Here is a 20,588-nt window from a genome sequence, read left to right as displayed (position 1 = left end):
AAAACTTATGTAGGAGGATTTGTTTCATCTCTGTGTATTATCTGAGGCTAGTCACTTCACTGGGTATATTAACTTTCATACTGGGAAGTGAATTTGCTTGAGTTCTTTTATAAGCTCCAACAATTCATCCTGTGGTCCAATGAGAGTGTCCTTACTGCAGAGTGAGGCACCCTCCGTGGACAGGAGAATAAAACACAGTTGCAGGAGCTTAGCCATAAAGTCAGAAACAAAGTGAATCTATACAAGCTATTTATAATGGAGAGTGGATCTCACTATCTCCCCTCCGACAGACACAATGGTTACTGCACATTACGCTGGTTTTTGATGTCTGTTCTCTTTTTTGATGGTTTATTGTTATTTTTCATGTTGATTTATAGGTGTCCTTGTCTATGTGGATGGAGGATGCTTTGGAAAGGGGTTAATTTGTTACCTTTCCCCGCTCCTCCTTCCAGCCAGGTGTTGCCTATTTATCTAGCTGTTTCCAATAAGAGCTTTTGTTATTACTGAGGCCCACCTGGGCTAGAACACATCATCATTCTATGTTTGTAAGGGTTTGTGCTCCTGTGGAACTCCTAATAAAGAAGAATTTATGAGCATTTATATGGTGATGCCGATCCATTCACTCTGGATACATTGCGCTCTGTATCTTAAGTGGCATTCATAAAATGCAGGACTCAGTGTGTAGTCTGAGGTTTCCATCAGAGTGTTACATGAAAAACACTGCAGAGAACACTCTGTTATATTACATGGCTGGGCTCTCATTTTTTTTCTTCATTTAGTAGTTTGAATGGGTCTTCACTAGCTTTGGCATCCTGAAGCTTTAATGTTTTAAATTGGAGCCCATCCACTTTAAAGTAAAATTTGAGGATAAAGATAACTAATCTTAAAAATCCTTCCTCCCCCTTCCAAACACAAATTCTGCAGGGGAGAGGAGAGAGGACTCTAAAACAGCTGGCAATGCCTGGAAGCGGTGACATCACCTATAGGCCTACTATAGCCCACCTCTTGTTGGCGGCCCCTCTTCCACCCTGCAGCTGCCTGACACACAGGAGCTGGATCCCGTGGCCAGGCTGGAGTGGGCTGAAAATACGTGAGCATACAGATCTTTCTTACACAGGTTAGCCAGAATAGTTGTTAGGAGGGAAGAGTGAGCTTTTAAGATTAGTAAGCTTTATCCTGGAATTCTACTTTAAGGAAATAAAGTTTATAATTCAGATTTTTTTTGTCCTGAAGCCAAACCTTAACCCTGTATGGGCAGGCTGAATGTACCCAAGTTGATCGATCGATCAACTTGGGTACAACCAGCCTGCCAGATTTTAAATGTGATTATTGCAGGCGGCTGGTATAGCCGCTAGCAATAATCACTGTCTTCTCCCAGCAGGTATGGCTTCTGGATATTGAGTAAATAGTTACCAATGTTTTTTTTACTGTTTGTAGAAAAATGCCTTGACAGAATAATGTTATTACACAAAATTTAGGAGCTGGGCTGGCAAATTATTGGAGTGCCAACTTTGACAGTGCATCTGGATAGTAAAGACTCATGTTAAACTAAAAAATAGAGGAGCAGGGGATTATAGCGGTGCTAGAGTGAGAGGTATGACAATGAGAAAGAGATATAAAATTAAAAATATTTTTTTCACAATAAATACATAGATAGAGCAATAAAACAATTAACAAGAAAACATAAATATTGCATGTGACCCAAATGCAGTAGGGTGGGCCAGATGGAGAAGGCCTTTGAAGTAAGGGCTCGGTTTCCTACATGTTTCGCCAAGGCATTGGCTTCCTCAGGGAACAAGAGCTCTAATGCAATATCAAAAAAATCTATACATTGGGATACAAAAAACATAGTGTAAATAAATAAGAACACTAGAATGGACAGTTATAAATGTTACATAATGGCATGTTATGGCTGGACACCTTCACATAGGGAGGCAACCACGTACGAACCCCGGGATCCCAAACATGACTGCCCTGGGTCTTCTGCCGCACGCCCCCTGGGTGTCTGTTGCTCAGGTATGTTTGGGATCCCGGGGTTCGTACGTGGTTGCCTCCCTATGTGAAGGTGTCCAGCCATAACTAGTGTTCTTATTTATTTATTTACACGTTGTTTTTTGTATCCCAATGTATAGATTTTTTTGATATTGCATTAGAGCTCTTGTTCCCTGAGGAAGCCAATGCCTTGGCGAAACATGTAGGAAACCGAGCCCTTACTTCAAAGGCCTTCTCCATCTGGCCCACCCTACTGCATTTGGGTCACACGCAATGTTTATGTTTTCTTGTTGTTAATTGTTTTATTGCTCTATCTATGTATTTATTGTGAAATAAAATATTTGTAATTTTATATCTCTTTCTCATTGTCATACCTCTCACTCTAGCACTGCTATAATCCCCTGCTCCTCTATTTTTTAGTTATTCAATCACTTTGGGATGAGGTGCCGTATCTAACACAACCATCTAGCCATACCTGCATCTTTTCACTCATGTTAAACTGTTTTACAGTACATGCACAGTACACAAAATTACAGCCTGGTATAAAAAGACCATTTTTTAGCACCAACCTGAATCTGGGTGTCTTATTGTCCTCCGAGGCCCATTTTCTTTCTATTAAAAATGGAAAGGTAGAAAGTCAGTTAATTTATAAGCTGTTCATTTCCACTGACACCAAGAATCCTTATAAATAAACTAGCTGTACAGCATCAACTACTTGAAAGATGTCTACTTAGAATTATTTTGACATTTTGCAACCTTTCTAGAAAATCAAGTTATGTATATATGCAGGTGCCTGATTGCTCAAGGGGAACTCAACTAAATAAAAAATACATGGCATGTATAAGAGAAATAATATAACCAAAGAAACACAGGTTGGATTTCACAAAATTTTTGTAAGCTGACCTCTGATTAGTGAGCTGCAACACTAGGCAAGGTCCTTTTGTTTTTGTCCACGTTCACACAAAAACAAATAAAGATCAGCAAAAAAACATACTAATACTTAAGAGGAAGGTGCTTTAAATGAGAAGTGTGGGAATGTAAAAAAAAAATAAACATACCTATCTACCTACCTTTCTCCCACCAGCTCTAATCCCAAGAACTGAGTGACTACGTGACCAATGATCGTTCTCGGTCTTCACTGAGCAGAGAGTGGTGACTAATGCCACGTACACACGGCCGGACTTCCCGACAGAAAAAGTACGATGGGAACTTTTGGTCGGACATTCCGACCGTGTGTATGCCCCATCAGACTTTTTCTGTCGGCATTTCCGACGGACTCAGATATAGAACATTTTCTAAATCTTTCTGTTGGAAATGCCGACGGAGTTTAGCCCGTTGGCAAGTCCGCTCGTGTGTATGCGGCATTAGAGTCACCGGGCTCTCTGTTCTGCCCCTTCACTACTCATTGGAGCACCGGGCTATGGATGAAGCTGGAGTGGTTGGCTCAGGCTCCCAGCGGCGTGCTGACAGACTGAGCCAGTTGCCTGCAAGGCATATGTGTGGATCTAGACATTATTGTTGGGATCCCTTCAGAGTCTGGCATGGGTCAGTGATGTTAGCCAACAGCGGGCTTAACACCTCTGTTAACTGATTCTGGGTCACAGGAGAGCACAAGCAAGTACACCTCTGTGATCCACATGAGAAGTATGGCCAAAAGAGCTTTGCCCATTTTTCCCTTTCAATAATAATAGTATAAAATTGCCTGTTAATGTTTAAAACAGATCTAAACCCAACATGAATGGCATTTAGCTTGCCAAAGCCCCGTGTACAATAAAGGACTATATTCTGTGCACAGAATATACTGTTTTCATGCTTTTTCATCCTTTTTGCGTCTCTGTGCTATTGTTATCCTCCAGCCTTTTTCAGCCACTTGCTGCCCACAGGTTTTAGCTCTGTTGGTGGCTACATATCATTGATCTTGTCCAGCATCCTGAGAGAAAAAAAGTGGACCATGCCTGCATAATGTGTGCCAACAGAGCAACCTGAAGTTTCCACAAGGGAATCTTATGACAAGGTGACAATGCAAGAGACCATTTGGGGGCAGTTGTCACCCAATAACTAGAGGCTGAACAAGGACCTTCATTGAGGGATTGCCAAGTTGCTTTCATAAAAGCTTCAGATTTGAAAAGTGTGACAACTGTTGAAATAGAATTTTAAAATTAAAGCTTATATGAGATTTGAATGACTGAATTTAGATCTGCTTTAACAAATCCTTTTTGTGTTCTCTGAAGTATGCACACCACTGCCTCAGTCCTCTAGGCAGCTATAATAACATAAACTTTTGTACTATAATTGTTTTATCAAAAGAACTCTAAATGGAAAAAAACAGAAGCTTTTAGATAAAAGGCTCAATGGTTGGCAACATACAGCAGGTAAAATAAGTATTGAACATGTTCCTATTTTTCAAGGTAAATATATTTTTAAAGGTGCTATTGACATGACATTTTCACCACATGTCGGTAACAACCCATGCAATCCATACATATGAAGAAACCAAAACAAATACGTTCAGAATTTAAGTAATGTGTAATAAAATGGAATGGGAAAAAAGTATTGAACACGCTAACTGAAATTTATTTAATACTTTGTACAAAATTATTTATTGGTAATGACAGCTTCAAGATGCCTTCTGTATTGAGAAACTAGTCACATGCATTGCTCAGGTGTGATTTTGGCCCATTCTTCCACACAAACAGTCTTTAAATCTTGAAGGTTCCATGGACCTCTTCTATGAACTCTGATCTTTAGTTCTTTCCATAGATATATTGGATTCAAGTCAGTTGTATTGGCTGGGCCATTCTAGGAGATTTATTTTCTTTCTATCTTTGAAACCAATTGAGAGTTTCCTTGGCTTTGTGTTTGGGATCATTGTCTTGCTGAAATGTACACCCTCGTTTTATCTTTATCATCCTGGTAGGTGGCAGCAGATTTTTATCAAGAATGTCTTGGTACATTTTTCCATTCATCCTTCCTTCAACGATATGAAGTTTTCCAGTACCGTATGCTGAAAAACAGCTCCACACCATGATGTTCCCACCTTCAAACTTCACTGCTGGTATGTTGTTTTTGGGGTGATTTGACCTCCAAACATGGTGTGTATTATGGCATCCAAAGAGTTACATTTTGGTCCCATCTGACCAGACTATATTCTCCCAGTATTTCACAGGCTTGTCTAAATGTTGTGCAGCAAACTTTAAATGGGCTTCAGCATGCTTTTTGCTCAGCAATGGAGTGATGAGCATGCATACAGGCCATGGCAGTTGAGTGCATTACATATGTTTTTTTTTTTTAAATAATTGTACCTGCTAATTCCAGGTCTTTCTGAAGCTCTCCACAAGTGTTCCTTTACTCTTGGACAACTCTTCTGATAATTATTTTCACTTCTCTGTCTGAAATCTTGCGAGGAGCACCTGGTCATGGCTGGTTTATAGAGAAATTATGTTCTTTCCACTTCCGGATTATGACCTCAACAGTGCTCACTGGAACATTCAGCTAAGTTTAGAAATCTTTCTGTAACAATGCCATCAGTATGTTTTGAAACAATAAGTTTGCGAAGGTCTTATGACAGCTCTTTGCTTTTTTGCCATCATGAGATGTTTCTTGTGTAACACCTTGGTAATGAAATACCTATTATAGGCCATCAGTTGAGACTGAACCAGCTGATATTAATTTGCACTGAGAAGGGGCAGGATTGCTTTCTAATTACTGATAAATTTCGGCTGGTGTCTTGGCTTTCCATGCTTTTTTGCACCTCCCTTTCTTCATGTGTTCAATACTTCTTCCCTGTGTCATACCATTCTATTACACATGACTTAATTTCTGAACTTATTTGTTTTGATTTTTTTGTATGTATGGATTGCATGGGTTGTTACCGCATGTGGGGAAAATTTCATATCAATAGAGCTGACCTGAAGAAAGGGAGGTGCAAAAAGCAATGGAGAGTCAAGACACCAGCTAAAATCTATCAGTAATTAGAAAGCAATTTTGCCACTTGTCAGTGCAAATTAATATCAGCTGGTTCAGTCCGAACTGATGGCCTATAAAAGGGTGTCTAATTACCAAGGTGTCACACAAGAAACATCTCATGATGGGTAAAAGCAAAGAGCTCTCTCAAGACATTTGCAACCTTATTGTTGCAAAACATACTGATAGCATTGGTTACAGAAGGATTCCTAAACATCTGAATATTCCAGTTAGCACTGTTGGGGCCATAATCTGGAAGTGGAAACAACATAATTTCACCATAAACTGGCCACAACCAGGTGCTCCTCGCAGGATTTCTGACAGAGGAGTGAAAAGAATTATCAGAAGAGTTGTCCAAGAGCCAACAACCCCTTGTAGAGAGTTTCAGAAAGACCTGGAATTAGCAGGTACAATTGTTTCAAAGAAGTAATGCACTCAACCGCCATGGCTTGTATGCATGCTCACCATGCAAGACTCCACTGCTGAACAAAAAGCATGTTGAAGCTCTTTTAAAGTATGCTGCACAACACTTAGACAAGACTGTGAAATTCTGGGAGAATATATTATGGTCAGATAAGACCAAGATTGAACTCCTTGGATGCCATAATACACACCATCTTTGGAGGTCAAGTGGCACTGCACATCACCCCAAAAACACCCCCATACCAACAGTGAAGTTTGGACGTGGGAATATCTTGGTGTGGGGCTGCTTTTCAGCATACGGTACTGGCAAACTTCATTTCGTTAAAGGAAGGGTGAATGGAAAAATGTACCAAGACATTCTTGATAAAAATCTGCTGTGATCTACCAGGATGATGAAGATGAAACGTGGGTGCACACTTCAGCAAGACAATGATCCCAAACAAAAAGCCAAAGAAACTATCAATTGGTTTCAAAGAAAGAAAATAAAGCTGCTAGAATGGCCCAGCCAATCACCTGACTTGAATACAATAGAAAATCCATGGAAAAAATAAAGATCAGAGTTAATAGAAGAGGCCCACAGAACCTTCAAGATTTAAAGACTGTGTGGAAGAGCCATCTTGAAGCTGTCATTTCCAACAAAAGATTTTGTACGAAGTATTAAATAAATTTCAGTTAGTGTATTTAATACTTTTTCCATGTGTCATTCCATTTTATTACACATAACTTCATTTCTGAACTTATTTGTTTTAGTTTCTTTGTATATATGGATTGCATGGGTTGTTATCAACATCTGGTGAAAATGTCATGTCAATAGCATCTTTGGAAATTTATTTAACTATAAAAATTGGAACGTGTTGAATACTTATTTTACCCGCTGTATATACACTAAAGCCCGACATAGAGGGTTCAAATCTCGGCTGGTTCAGCAGGGAGATTCGAACCATGTATGGGCAAGCTGAAGGTACAATTAATCAACTTGGGTACAGCCAACCTGTCAGATTTTATATACGATTATTGCTAGTGACTGTTATAACCACTAGCAATAATCACTATGTTCTCCCTGTGGGAGCGATTCCCCTTTCAACACTGTCTGCACCCATGGTTGTAAGAAAGAAATTTGCTCCGTCGAGAGCCGATCTTAAGGACCATAAAAAGTAAAAATGTACTTGATTAAAAAAACAACCTGGAGCTGGCCTTTAGCTTGATTTTGATGACAGGTCAAAAGTGTTTAAGATTTAAGACCCCCAGTATACCACCTTCGCATTTCATATCTTTAGTTTTTGTAAACATAACACTTTTACACATTTATAGTACTTATTACATAAAATATGTTGTACTATAGGAAAACCTCAACTAGTCTTGATCTTTGGACTTAGACTACATTTGTATTTAATGTTTCTTAGCTAAAATAAGTTGTATGCTTTGTAACATTTTCTTGTGTGCTCTGTGCAGCAACAACTGCATGCTTCGTAGTGTAAATGTGGATGAAATAAAACACACTTTTCCTGTCTGTTGCCCAAGGGTGTCTTTCTACACATTAACAACAGAAGTCAATGAGTGTATGTCAGAAGCATGAATAACATAAAGAACACCCTGAGGAGGAGGCTTGTCTATCATGTAACGCTGGCCATACACGGAAAATATTTCATGTGAAGATTCAACACAGATTCCCTATCTATGCATTATTGGTATAACTAAGTAACCAAATGAAAATAACATATTTTGTGGTTATTTAACATGGCGGCCATTGATCGGTGTTTATGATCACTTTGAACATTAGCAGATATCTTTCAGATGTTAATTTTGCTGTATTCTAAATGACCACTTGTACTGATTATGTATTGAATATGGCCACCTGAAAAGGATGGCTTCCTAATAAGCTGGAATATCATTCGAGACCTATATCTCACCTTCTGATCAACACTAGTTATTCTTTCTGCACCTAAAATGTTACAATTGTCATTCATTTTATCTAATTTGGACAGAATGTATCAGACTCTTTATAATCATAAACCGAGATTTTCAAACTTGCATTTGTAAGAAAGAAAGAGGTGAGTAAAATGCCAGCAAGGATCATGGCAGGTTCCTAGGCTCTAATGACCTGCTTGGTGAAAAGCAGAAATCTCTTTCTCTGTTATTTTCAGAGTCATATCTGTCCATTTATAGCAGTATTATAATGACTGAGGCTATCTCTTAAAGCAGAACCTTAGCAAAAAAATACTAAATTTACAAGCAGGAAGGTTTTTTGTTATTGAAGGAGAGACATGCTTGGGTTGATTTACCAAAGGCAAATAGGCTGTTCACTTTGCAATGGAATTTTCTCTTAAAGAGTGTCACGAAACCCATAACATAAAAAACTATCAATAAATGATGTATTACATGCTGCTCATGCTCACTCAGTCACTATGAGATTCCTCTTCTGTATTCTGCAAAAAAATCTGTTTGATCCTGCAGCTCTCTACCTCCATCTTCTGCCCATGTCCGCAATGCAGCTAGGGATTTGCAGCTGTAGTGGCAACTTTGCACATGCTCAGTTTTCAGTGAGATTCTATGCTGAGCATTTCCTTCCTATCACATCTGAGGAGCCCATGGGACTATATACAGCCCACTCCCTTTCTCCTCCTCCATGCCCATTAACCAGCTAAACACAATGGGGATGGGATATTATATGTAGATTAATGGTGGCTTCACCTCCCTCTTATTCTAAGACACAGGCTAAAGGGGCGTGACACATCTCGTGACTGGCAGAAATCCACACACATCGTGTTAATTCTACAAAATATTAAAGATTTGATTTCAAATATACAGTATCTCACAAAAGTGAGTACACCCCTCACATTTTTGTAAATATTTTATTATATCTTTTGACAACACTGAAGAAATGACACTTTGCTACAATGTAAAGTAGTGAGTGTACAGCTTGTATAACAGTGTTAATTTGCTGTCCCCTCAAAATAACTCAACACACAGCCATTAATGTCAAAACAGCTGGCAACAAAAGTGAGTACACCCCTAAGTGAAAATGTCCAAATTGGGCCCAGTTAGCCATTTTCCCTCCCCGTTGTCACATGAAAAGAGAACTCAACACACAGCCATTAATGTATAAACCGCTGGCAACAAAAGTGATTATATCTGAAAAGATATAACAAAATATTTACAAAAATGTGAGGTACTGTATATTTGTATACCAATTTAAAACAGTTTATTGATTCTATTTATTTATTTTTACTCTGTATTCCAAAGGCTATTCTTTTATTTTGAACATGTTACCAGCAGCAGAGGACTAGAAGCTCCTCCTGCTTATTTTTCCCTGCAGACAGGCTGGGTGAGAGCTGGGTCATGTGACAGCTGTATATCGATAAGGAAAAAAGTACTTTGATTTTTTTTTTTATTACAATAATTACAGTGCCATCATCCACATATAGAAATAGAAGTGACAAAGTAAATTTAACAGTGTGTGTTTAGTATCACTTTAACTTAGTAAACACAATGAAATTCACTATACATGCAAGAAAAAGAAAAAACAATCTATTTGCTTGCACATTATTGAATGATGAAATACAGCAGAGCTTCATATCATCCACTAAGCTAATTCTCTTACAAAGTGAACAGCTTTTTGCCTTTAATAAATCAACCCCACTAAGTCTGTTCTGCATTAAGAGTTTCTCACCTTCCTCTTTACAAACTACTTTACAGTGTACACTGTACAATTACAGCATCTGCCAGGATGAATTAACTCCAGTGCACACGTGCAGGAAATACATAATCTCAGTCTGTCCAATCCAGATCTCCAAAAGTCGTGAACCTGGAAGAAGACTGAGTGAAGATGTCAGCGCTGACAAGGAAACTTGCATCACTGGAGTGGAGGTCAGCATGTTCAGACTTTTGTTCTGCTTTTTTTTGTAATCATTTTTGCATGGTATGTATGTCTTCCTGGATGATATGATTGCTTATCTTCTTATGGTGAATACGGATATTGTTGTCTTCTCTATGCCACTCTGACATGTCCTTTTTATCTTTCATAGTAAAAACAAAGTGTGATTACACTTACTCCTATCCTATACCCCTGACAAAGGTGTTTAACCAGAAACGCGTCGGTACCGTGGATTATTATATACTGGAGAGTATTATTTTGTTATCATACTGTTCATGTAAAAAATGTTGTCTTTTGTTTTTTCTTGTAAGTAGTTGTTGCACAAACTGTGATGTTTTTTAACCATCGATCATTTCCATTATCAATTATTTTTATGTACACTTAATAAATGCAATTATTTGCATTACCCAAGTGTGTGTTGCCTCCAAAGTCCCAATGAAGGGGGATTTCCTTTTTTCCCTTAGACTTGTGTTCTGCTTTAAAACATTTGTTGCCAATAAATGATTTTATAAAAAGAATGAACTTTCAAGAAACCTACTGTAGCACTGGTGCTGTGAGCCTTAGGGGGGATTTACTAAAACTGGTGCACACAGAATCCAGGGTAGCTGTGCATAGTAACCAATCAGCTTCTAACTGCAGCTTGTTCAATTAAGCTTTAAAAAGAGAACCTAGAAGCTAATTGGTTACTATGCAGAGCTGCACCAGATTTTGTGTGCACCAGTTTTAGTAAATCTCCCCCATATGATCCTAAATTGCAATATTGCTTAAGAAGTGCTTAAAGCCCACTTAAATGGCCTCCCAGCCAATGTGATCTTATGTCGTTTTAGCACTTTTTTGGTGATATTGGAGTTTGATGATTCAGGGCCATATAGGATTTCTTTCTATGACATTATACAGGAAGTCAAATAATGTAGTAACACGGCACATTTGATAGGTGTTTTAAATGCAAATAAATCAACAGTCATTTGATTGTATGACATTTCTCTCATACGGTCCTGTAAAATCACCTAAAATTGCCATTTACACAGCACATGCTGACATGCTGTTATACAAAGAATACTATAAAGATATTAAAACTAACCTACCCCATACTTCAGCGTCCCGGAGTCTGGAAGAAAATTGAAAATCTGCATTACAGGTGGAAAGATAAGAAAGCGCTGCAACTGTGTACAGAAAGCACCGTGTTCCTGATCTGGGTGTTTTCAGTGATTGTAAAGGAATAAGGGGCGGTCGCATACCTGTACCTTCTGCTCTCTCCTGCTGTCAGGTAACAAGTGCATTCTGACATGCTTATTTATCATGTTGCCTGTAACACAAACCTATGGCATACTGTGACTACGAAAGCTGGAAAGGGCACCCAGGGAAATATCACTGAGGCTGAAAACAAATTTAACACTGATGCATTTGAAAAAAGACATTTGTGCCCTACACATATTTTATAAACTAATAACCATTACTTTGTCAAATGTAAAATTCTACTGATAGAGTAACAACAAATTGCTTTTTGATACAGTTATACATTAAGCTTATTTTGCAGGAAGTGTTTGATTAAGGCCTTTTTTCATTCCTATGGAATTTTGACCAGTTCCCATACAGAGCAACGTAAAAATTAAATAAGAAATTAGAACAGGCTGATTAAAGCGGTAGTAAACCCTCCGAAAGAAAAACAATTTTAACAATATTATAAAATAACTATTAATTTAGATTCAAATGGGCACAAGGAGTAAGCATAAAAATAGTTCTTACTGTAAATATTATATTAATCCGAAACGCTGCTTCTTCATAATAGACGGTGCCATCTCAACTGTAGTCTTCCGCTTCTGAATTATTATTTATTTCCTCCCGCGGTACATTTTCATCTCCGTAATCCTGCACATGCGCAGTAATAGCATCGCTCCATCTGTGTCTCCTCAACCCTGTGACGTTGCCAGATTCCTCTTGGGGAAGAATTAGGAGGAAGCATCACGGGATGTCAGGGCTGACGTCGACAACAGGAAATGACACAGCCCCGACATAGACACAGCATTTTTCCGGCAAGGTCTCGGCTTGCCGGAAAGACAGAAGATACGGCGCATGTGACGTCATCGCAAACTAATATAGCGAAAAATCGCAAGACATGGAGGTAAAATTATATATGGCAAATAATTTTAAGCACTGCAATTGCTAATATAATAGAAAGTCATAAGAATGGGTATACAACCGCTTTAACTCCTGTTCGACAAAAGTCAATTATTAGATCAACTTTTGTCGAATAGACACTAAAGAAAACTTTTGTTGATCAGTGACTGCAGCTGCTGATCAGTGTATTCAGACAGCAGCAGGACATCTGTCAGAAAGCAATATCCTGGTGGGTGGGGGAATACTCTATCCACCTTGCTTTTTTGGACTGATGAATCTGTTTTGTTTTTTTTTTGTTCAGTCCACTGGCTGAATGACAAAAAAGCTAAACATCTATGGCCAGTTTAAGTTAACCTAAAAAAAAAATACAAAATAAGCACAAGGGACATTACTTACCTTCAGTGTGATGTATCCCTTGTGCTTCTGTGTTAAAGTTCTGTAGTAATTTTCTTCCTCCAATGACCACCGAACCTCGTCCCCCCACCACCATAATCTTCTGGTACAGCGGGGGTTAATAGACTATGCCTACCCTTTCCACCCTGCTACTCCATTCATAAATGGAGTAGCTGGGCACAAAGGGTGGGCATAGTTGAGCACTCTTGTGTCCCTGTCACAGCTCCTCAGTTCTATTAACCCACACCAGAATAATATGGCAGCGGGAGTTGGGGGGGCATCAGAGGAGGTAGATTACTATTGAACTAGGAGACAGAAAAGACAGAAGCACAAGGGACACATCACACTGAGAGTAAGTAACAGTGGAGAAGATATAGCAGTATAAAAAATATAAATTTATTGAAAAATACAATATCTAAAAAACAATGACAATTGTAACATATAGCATCTATGATTATTGTGCAGTGAGCCCTTGTATGTCTACGCGTTTCACCGTTAGGCTTCCTCAGGACACGGCCAAGGTTCACAGATGAGACAGAGAAGGGAATATGTCTCTCTATCTTAAATTGGAATGCAAAATCATGCAAGTCACGGTAGCATGAGAAAGTTCAATCAGCAGTAAGAAAGTATATTAGATATAGCTAAATATCTCAGCAGGGGCATGTAAACAATATTCCTAATTAAGGGAGCAGCCATTAGAGGGAGGAGGGCCAACACTGGATGCACCACTTCGATCCTGGATTTAGTATCAGCAATGCTGAAGGCTCAATACAATCCCATCGCTGCATATTCAGGATACAAATAAGTGTGCTGGATTATTTGTATCCTGAATATGCAGCGATGGGATTGTATTGAACCTTCAGCATTGCTGATACTAAATCCAGGATCTAAGTGGTGCATCCAGTGTTGGCCCTCCTCCCTCTAATGGCTGTACCCTTAATTAGGAATATTGTTTACATGCCCCTGCTGAGATATTTAGCTATATTTAATATACTTTCTTACTGCTGATTGACCTTTCTCATGCTACCGTGACTTGCATGATTTTGCATTCCAGTTTAAGATAGAGAGACATATTCCCTTCTCTGTCTCATCTGTGAACCTTGGCCGTGTCCTGAGGAAGCCTAACGGTGAAACGCCTAGACATACAAGGGCTCACTGCACAATAATCATAGATGCTATATGTTACAATTGTCATTGTTTTTTAGATATTGTATTTTTCAATAAATTTATATTTTTTATACTGCTATATCTTCTCCACTGTTTCTTAGCCTAAAAAGTCCGCCTCCCTGGTAATACTCAGTACTACCTTATTTTGTATCCTCAATGATTTATGGATGTGGCTTATTTTTGGTGCACTTTCCTCTTTTTTGTGTCTTTTTTTTTTTTTAGAGTAAGTAACGTCCCTTGTATTTTTTTTAGTAAATTTAGGCTTTAAAGCTGAACTTCAGAAAAAGTAAAAGTCCTCCTTTCCAGGGGGCTGCAGCCTGTGCTGCAAAGGTTAACTGGTCATTTAGGTCTAGGAGACTGGGTAAAGCAGCTTTGCTTACCTTATCCTCTCTGCACTGCTAGACCAGTCCCTACAGCCTTTTCTCCCCTGCACGTCAGAGGTCAGATGCTCCTGATGTCATCAAAGCCGATACAGGGATCATAGCCCTGCCCTGGACATGGAGACACCAAGGAATCGCTCTTTGCCATGGGAGTGGAGGATCAGGTAAGTTACAGTAAATGTTTACAGTCCCTAGACATAAACAAGCAGTCAACCTTTGTAGTGCAAGAGGACTTTTATTTTTCACGGAGTTGGGCTTTAAAGAGACATTCTAGCAAAAAAAAAAAAAAAAAAACCTTATGTTACAGTGCCTTGAATAAGTATTTCTCATTTTGTCATGTTACAAACAAAAACGTTAATTTCATTTTATTGGGATTTTATGTGATAGACCAACACAAAGTGGCACATAATTGTAAAGTAGAAGGAAAATTATAAATGGTTTTCCAACATATTTTACAAATAAATATCTGAAAAGTGTGGCATGCATTTGTATTCAGCCCCCCTGAGTCAATACTTTGTAGAACCACCTTTCACTGCAATTATAGCTGCAAGTCTTTTTGGGGATGTCTCTACCAGCTTTGCACATCTAGAGAGTGACATTTTTGCTCATTCTTCTTTGCAAAATAGCTCAAGCTCTATCAGATTGGATGGAGAGCGTCTGTGAACAGAAATGTTCAAGTCTTGCCAAGTCTTCTCAATTGGATTTAGGTCTGGACTTTGACTGGGCCATTCTAACACATGAATATGCTTTGATCTAAACCATTCCATTGTAGCTCTGGCTGTATGTTTAGGGTCGTTGTCCTGCTGGAAGGTGAACCTCCGCCCCAGTCTCAAGTCTTTTGCAGACTCTAACTGGTTTTCTTCTAAGATTGCCCTGTATTTGGCTCCATCCATCTTCCCATCAACTCTGACCAGCTTCCCTGTCCCTGCTAAAGAAAAGCATCCCCACAACATGATGCTGCCACCATCATGTTTCACAGTGGAGATGGTGTGTTCAGGGTGATGTGCAATGTTAGTTTTGCGCTACGCATTGCGTTTTGCTTTTAGGCCAAAAAAGTTAAATTTTGGTCTCATCTGACCAAAGCACCTTCTTCCACACGTGTCCCCCACATGGCTTCTCAAAAACTGCAAACTGGACTTATGGCTTTCTTTCAACAATGGCTTTCTTCTTGCCACTCTTCCATAAAGGTCAGATTTGTGGAGTGCACAACTAATAGTTGTCATGTGGACAGATTTTCCCACCTGAGCTGTGGATCTCTGCAGCTCCTCCAGAGTTACCATGGGCCTCTTGGCTGCTTCTCTGATTAAGGCTCTCCTTGCCCGGCCTGTCAGTTTAGGTGGACAGCAATGTCTTGGTAGGTTTGCAGTTGTGCCATACTCTTTCAATTTTTGGTTGATGGATTAAACAGTGCTCTGTGAGATGTTCAAAGCTTGGGATAGTCCTATTTCAGCCTGGATTTTGGGCTGAATTCGGACCTGAAAAGGACCAAAAGACGCACCTGCTGCGGAGATATGGGAACTGGCTCCATAGAGAGTCGGTCAAAATCTCCTGCTATTGCAAATTAGATACGGGGAACCCATGTCCAATTCACAATGGCGTGAACCCAGCCTAAAACTTCTCCACAACTTTATCCCTGACCTGTCTGGTGTGTTCCTTGGCCTTTGTGATGCTGTTTGTTCACTAAGGTTCTATAAAAAACTCTGAGGGCTTCAAAGAACAGCTGTATTTATACTGAGATTAAATTACACACATGTGGACTCTATTTACTAATTAGGTGACTTCTGAAGGCAATTGGTTCCTCTAGATTTTAGTTAAGGGTATCAGAGTAAAGGGGGCTGAATACAAATGCACACTACACTTTTCAGATATCTATTTGTAAAAAATGTGGAAAGCCATTTATCATTTTCCTTCCAATTCACAATTATGTGCCACTTTGTGTTGGTCTATCACATAAAATCCCAATAAAATGCATTTACGTTTTTGGTTAACATGACAAAATGTGGAAAATGTCAAGGGGTATGAATCCTTTTTCAAGGCACTGTATTTATGTTATCTTGTGTTTTTTATATTGGCAGTGCTTGTGTTTGCAGTGGCCTCTATGCTGTATAGCTCTACCTAGCCAAAGTCAGCTTACAGTATACAGAGTTAAAGCATGCTTACTGTAAATATAACTCTTATCATATATTTATAGAGGAGACATGTCTGATATGATTATGTGCCTTGACTTCTGTCCCCTTTCTCAGCAGCCACTGTACTTCTACTGTTGGCTTGATTTGACATTTCTACTTATATACACACAGAATGACCAGATTGTAGAACTATGGATAACAATTAACATCCTAATTCTGCTCTATGTGTCAAAAATCGTAAATGGAGTAAATCTGAATAGGGGTGGTAGAAACTGTTATGTAATGACATATTTTGTTTTAATCAGGCTTTCTGCAGCAGAGAACCAGTAAGGAGGGTGTTCCAGGATCACAAACAGATGTGTCCAGGATCACCAGATTACATTGAAAAGGGAAAAGGGGTGGTCTTGTACAGTATAGCAATGTCTGTAGTCACCAGCACTCCAGAAGTGTTGTTTTTTACTTTTATGTTTTTTTAAAAGAACACTGAGGGGTGCTGAAAAACTTATTTCATTTCTACTTGGATTCTGCACAGCACCATCCTTTGTGGCAATTTTAAGCACCCATTGGACACACTTGTTGTAATGAGTGAAGCTCACACATGAAATAATATGTATGAAAAATAAACTGCTCAGTAGGCAGACTATGCTTCCTGTATTCATATCAAATTATAATTTGCAATTTTGACTGAACTGTAAATTTAGGGCCAGTTCACACCACATGCGATGCAGTGTTTTTTTTTCTGCATCAAAAACACATGGAAAGTATGTTACATGGGTTCCAATGGCATAGTTCACACAAGTGCAGTCAGTTCCAGTGCATTTTAGTTTCGGAAAAAAAAGTACAACATGCTATTTTTTTTTCCTGCCCAGAATTGTACTGGGACGCATAAAAAATGCTGATATAAGATGGAGCGTAGAAGGCTTTATCTGGACATGGAATAGCTCCATCATGTACCCAATAACGCCTTCTCTTGTGGGCATGCAGTTTCAGCAGTGCAATGGCCATAACCATGAATAAGCCTGCCAGTGCAGATATCTTCTCTACACAGCTGCACCCAGCACACAAACAACACTTACAAGAGATTAACAGGAAGTGATCTGACAGAAAAAGTGACCCAGAAGCATTATCTTGATGAAAATAAAGATTTTGCAATTTAAATTACCCATAAAACGCATTAAAAAAGAGCAGCAAAAACGCATCAGGAACGGATCTGGGGGACGTTTTTGTGGTGTGAACTGTCACTTATAGTGTATGTGAAGTCTTTCTTTAAAGACATCAATAAACAATGGGCAATAGGGATACACAGCATAACACTTTATTGAAGAAAAAAATGCATCATAAGTAATGTTTTTTTTTTTTTTCTTTTATTGTTTGAAGGTGGTCATATGAGCGCTATTCTGCGCTGCATCCTGGGCTCCGAGGGGTAGGGATGGAGACTCCTTGTGACAATTGGCAGGTTTTTCTGACATGACATACCCCCCCAGCTGCTTTCATTCAGATTGTGCAGGGCTGGGCAGGGGTGTGTCATCAACCATCTGACCACACCCCCATATCTCAGATGCAGCAGGCAGAGAATCTAACCGGTCCCTCCTCTCTCCTTCTGCTGATGTCATACCCTAGCCACTGTCACTCGAGCTGTGCAGGCTGGAAGGGGGCATGTCAGCAGACGTCTGACCATAGGAGTACAGGCACACCGTGTGTATGCACAGTGTTCTGTAGCTCCTGACTAGAAGAAAAAGACACAAACTGACCACACCAGAACAGATCTGCTTCCATCCTTTATGCCCCGTACACACGGTCGGACATTGATCGGACATTCCGACAACAAAACCTAGGATTTTTTAGCTTTCATCTCTGTATTTATTCTGAGCATGCGTGGCATGCTGTGCGTCAGATTTGTGTACACACGATCGGAAATTCCGACAACGGATTTTGTTGTCGGAAAATTTTATAGCCTGCTCTCAAACTTTGTGTGTCGGAAAATCCGATGGAAAATGTGTGATGGAGCCTACACACGGTCGGAATTTCCGACAACAAGGTCCTATCACACATTTTCCATCGGAAAATCCGACCGTGTGTACGGGGCATTAGTGTAGTCAAATTGAAACAAAACAGAAGGGGAGCTGGCAGAGTCACCAGGTATTTCACAAGTAAAGAAGAAATAAAACTACACCAGCTTACATTTGCAAATAAATAAATACGGACACATATACAAAACACTATACAGTGGGGGAAATAATTATTTGAGCCCCTGCAGATTTTGTAAAGTTGTTTTTTACTTCATTCAGTCCTGATGTATCAGGTACTGCTTCCACTGCCCTTTGTTATACCACCCACTTGGGCAATGGACTTGGTTTATTTTCATTCCTTGTTTTTGACTACTTATTTTTTCTTTAACCTGATGCAATATTAGATTCTTGCATATCAGGATATATATATTTATGCACTTCCCCCTTTTCTCTGTTCCCAGATCCTTTTTTGGAAACCATTTTGGCACAGTACCATACATGTTTTACCCCAGGACCAAGTCACCCAATTTACATGTGTGTGTGTTGGGGGGGGGCATTTGTTGCACGCGCTCCGCCGGTGCACGGCTTTCCCACCTCAGCTCCCGGTAAGGACCACCACCTTGGCCTCGGTCCCATCATTGCCGCATCCCTGTGTACTGACCTCATGTAAGTACTTAGGGGGGACTTATTCATCTCTCCCTGCCCTTAACAGTTGCATAGCACCTATATTAATTGATACTTTCACTACACTTTACAGATACTGTTGAGCATCTTGCCCCTGATGAGTGGTTACACGAAACGCGTCAGGCATTTTTGTCATGCATCTATATGCTCACAACCTACCAGCAATTTAGAACACAGTTCTTCAATCAATTATGGTTTTATGTTGTGTCATTAATTTTACTCTTACTGCTCAGTGCTGTTTTTTACGTGTATGTTTTATATGCATTCATTGTATGTATTTACTTATCAGTTACGACCACTATGTGGCGTCTTGTTGACATAATTGATGTACTCTCGATGCCCCTTTGTATGAGCACATACATATGTGTGTATAACAATTTTGGAATGACATTCACTACAATGCTCTTTCCTTTATGTGGTTCTTGTTGTGATATGTTTGATACATTTTATGATCAATAAATATACTGTATTCAATTCACCTCCACGCTGTCCATGGACCTCATTTAAAGTCCCAAATTCCCATTTTTCTCCAAAATAATTAATTGAGCCCCTGCAGATTTTGTAAAGTTGCCCACTTACAAAAAAATTAAGAGTCTATAATTGTTATCATTGGTGTATTTTAATTGATAGAGAAAGAATATCAACCAAAGATCCAGAAGAAACACATGATACAAATGTTATAAATTGATTTGCAGTTCAGTGAGTAAAATAAGTATTTGATCCCCTGCCGATCAACAATAATTCTGGCTCCCACAGACTGGCTACAGTAGGTGCTCATGTGGTACACAGATTAGTCCTGTCAATTTAAGAAGGTGCTCCTAACGATAACTTGTTATGTGTATAAAAGACACCTGTCCATAGAATCTCTTTCTTCCATTCAAACCCACCATCACGGGCAAGACCAAAGAGCTGTCAAAGGCTGGAACGAGCTACAAGACAATCAGTAAAAAGCTTGGTGAGAAGGAGACAACTGTTGTTCACAAATGGAAGAAATACAAAATAACCATCAATCCCCCTCGATCTGGAGCTCCATGCAAGATTTCACCTCATGGGGTAAGGATGATCATGAGAAAAGTGAGGGATCAGCCAAGAACTACACGGGAGGAGCTTGTGAATGATCTCAAGGCAGTTGGGACCACAGTCACCAGACAAACCATTGGTAACACAATACGTCATGGATTGAAATCCTGCAGTGCCCACAAGGTCCCCCTCCTCAAGAAGGCACATGTACAGGCCCGCCTGAAGCTTGCCAATGAACATCTAAATGATTCAGAGAAGGATTGGGAGAAAGTTCTGTGGTCAGATGAGACCAAAATTGAGCTCTTTGACATTAACTCGACTCGCCGTGTTTGGAGGAAGAAAAATGCTGACTACGTCCATAAGAACACCATCCCTACAGTCAAGCACAGAGGTGGAAACACTATGCTTTGGGGCTGTTTCTCTGCTAAAGGCACAG

General features: G+C 39.5%; 1 protein-coding gene across 1 annotated transcript in view; it reads right to left on the bottom strand.

The window, feature by feature from the left end:
- The window catches only part of VAV3 (vav guanine nucleotide exchange factor 3), a 370,216-nt gene that overhangs the window by 85,668 nt on the left and 263,960 nt on the right, over window positions 1-20,588 (bottom strand). The window contains exons 18-19 of the mRNA XM_073592989.1: window positions 11,338-11,360; window positions 2,562-2,604 (exon numbers count right to left, since the gene is read on the bottom strand). Of these exons, the coding sequence (XP_073449090.1) occupies window positions 2,562-2,604; window positions 11,338-11,360 (66 nt within the window). The remainder of the gene's footprint in view (window positions 1-2,561; window positions 2,605-11,337; window positions 11,361-20,588) is intronic.

The sequence above is a fragment of the Aquarana catesbeiana genome, linkage group LG07 (genome assembly GCF_042186555.1).
Source record: "Aquarana catesbeiana isolate 2022-GZ linkage group LG07, ASM4218655v1, whole genome shotgun sequence".
In the NCBI taxonomy this organism is placed as follows: domain Eukaryota; kingdom Metazoa; phylum Chordata; class Amphibia; order Anura; family Ranidae; genus Aquarana; species Aquarana catesbeiana.
The sequence above is the reverse complement of the archived record's forward strand: the minus strand, read 5'-3'. Positions and strand labels throughout refer to the sequence as shown.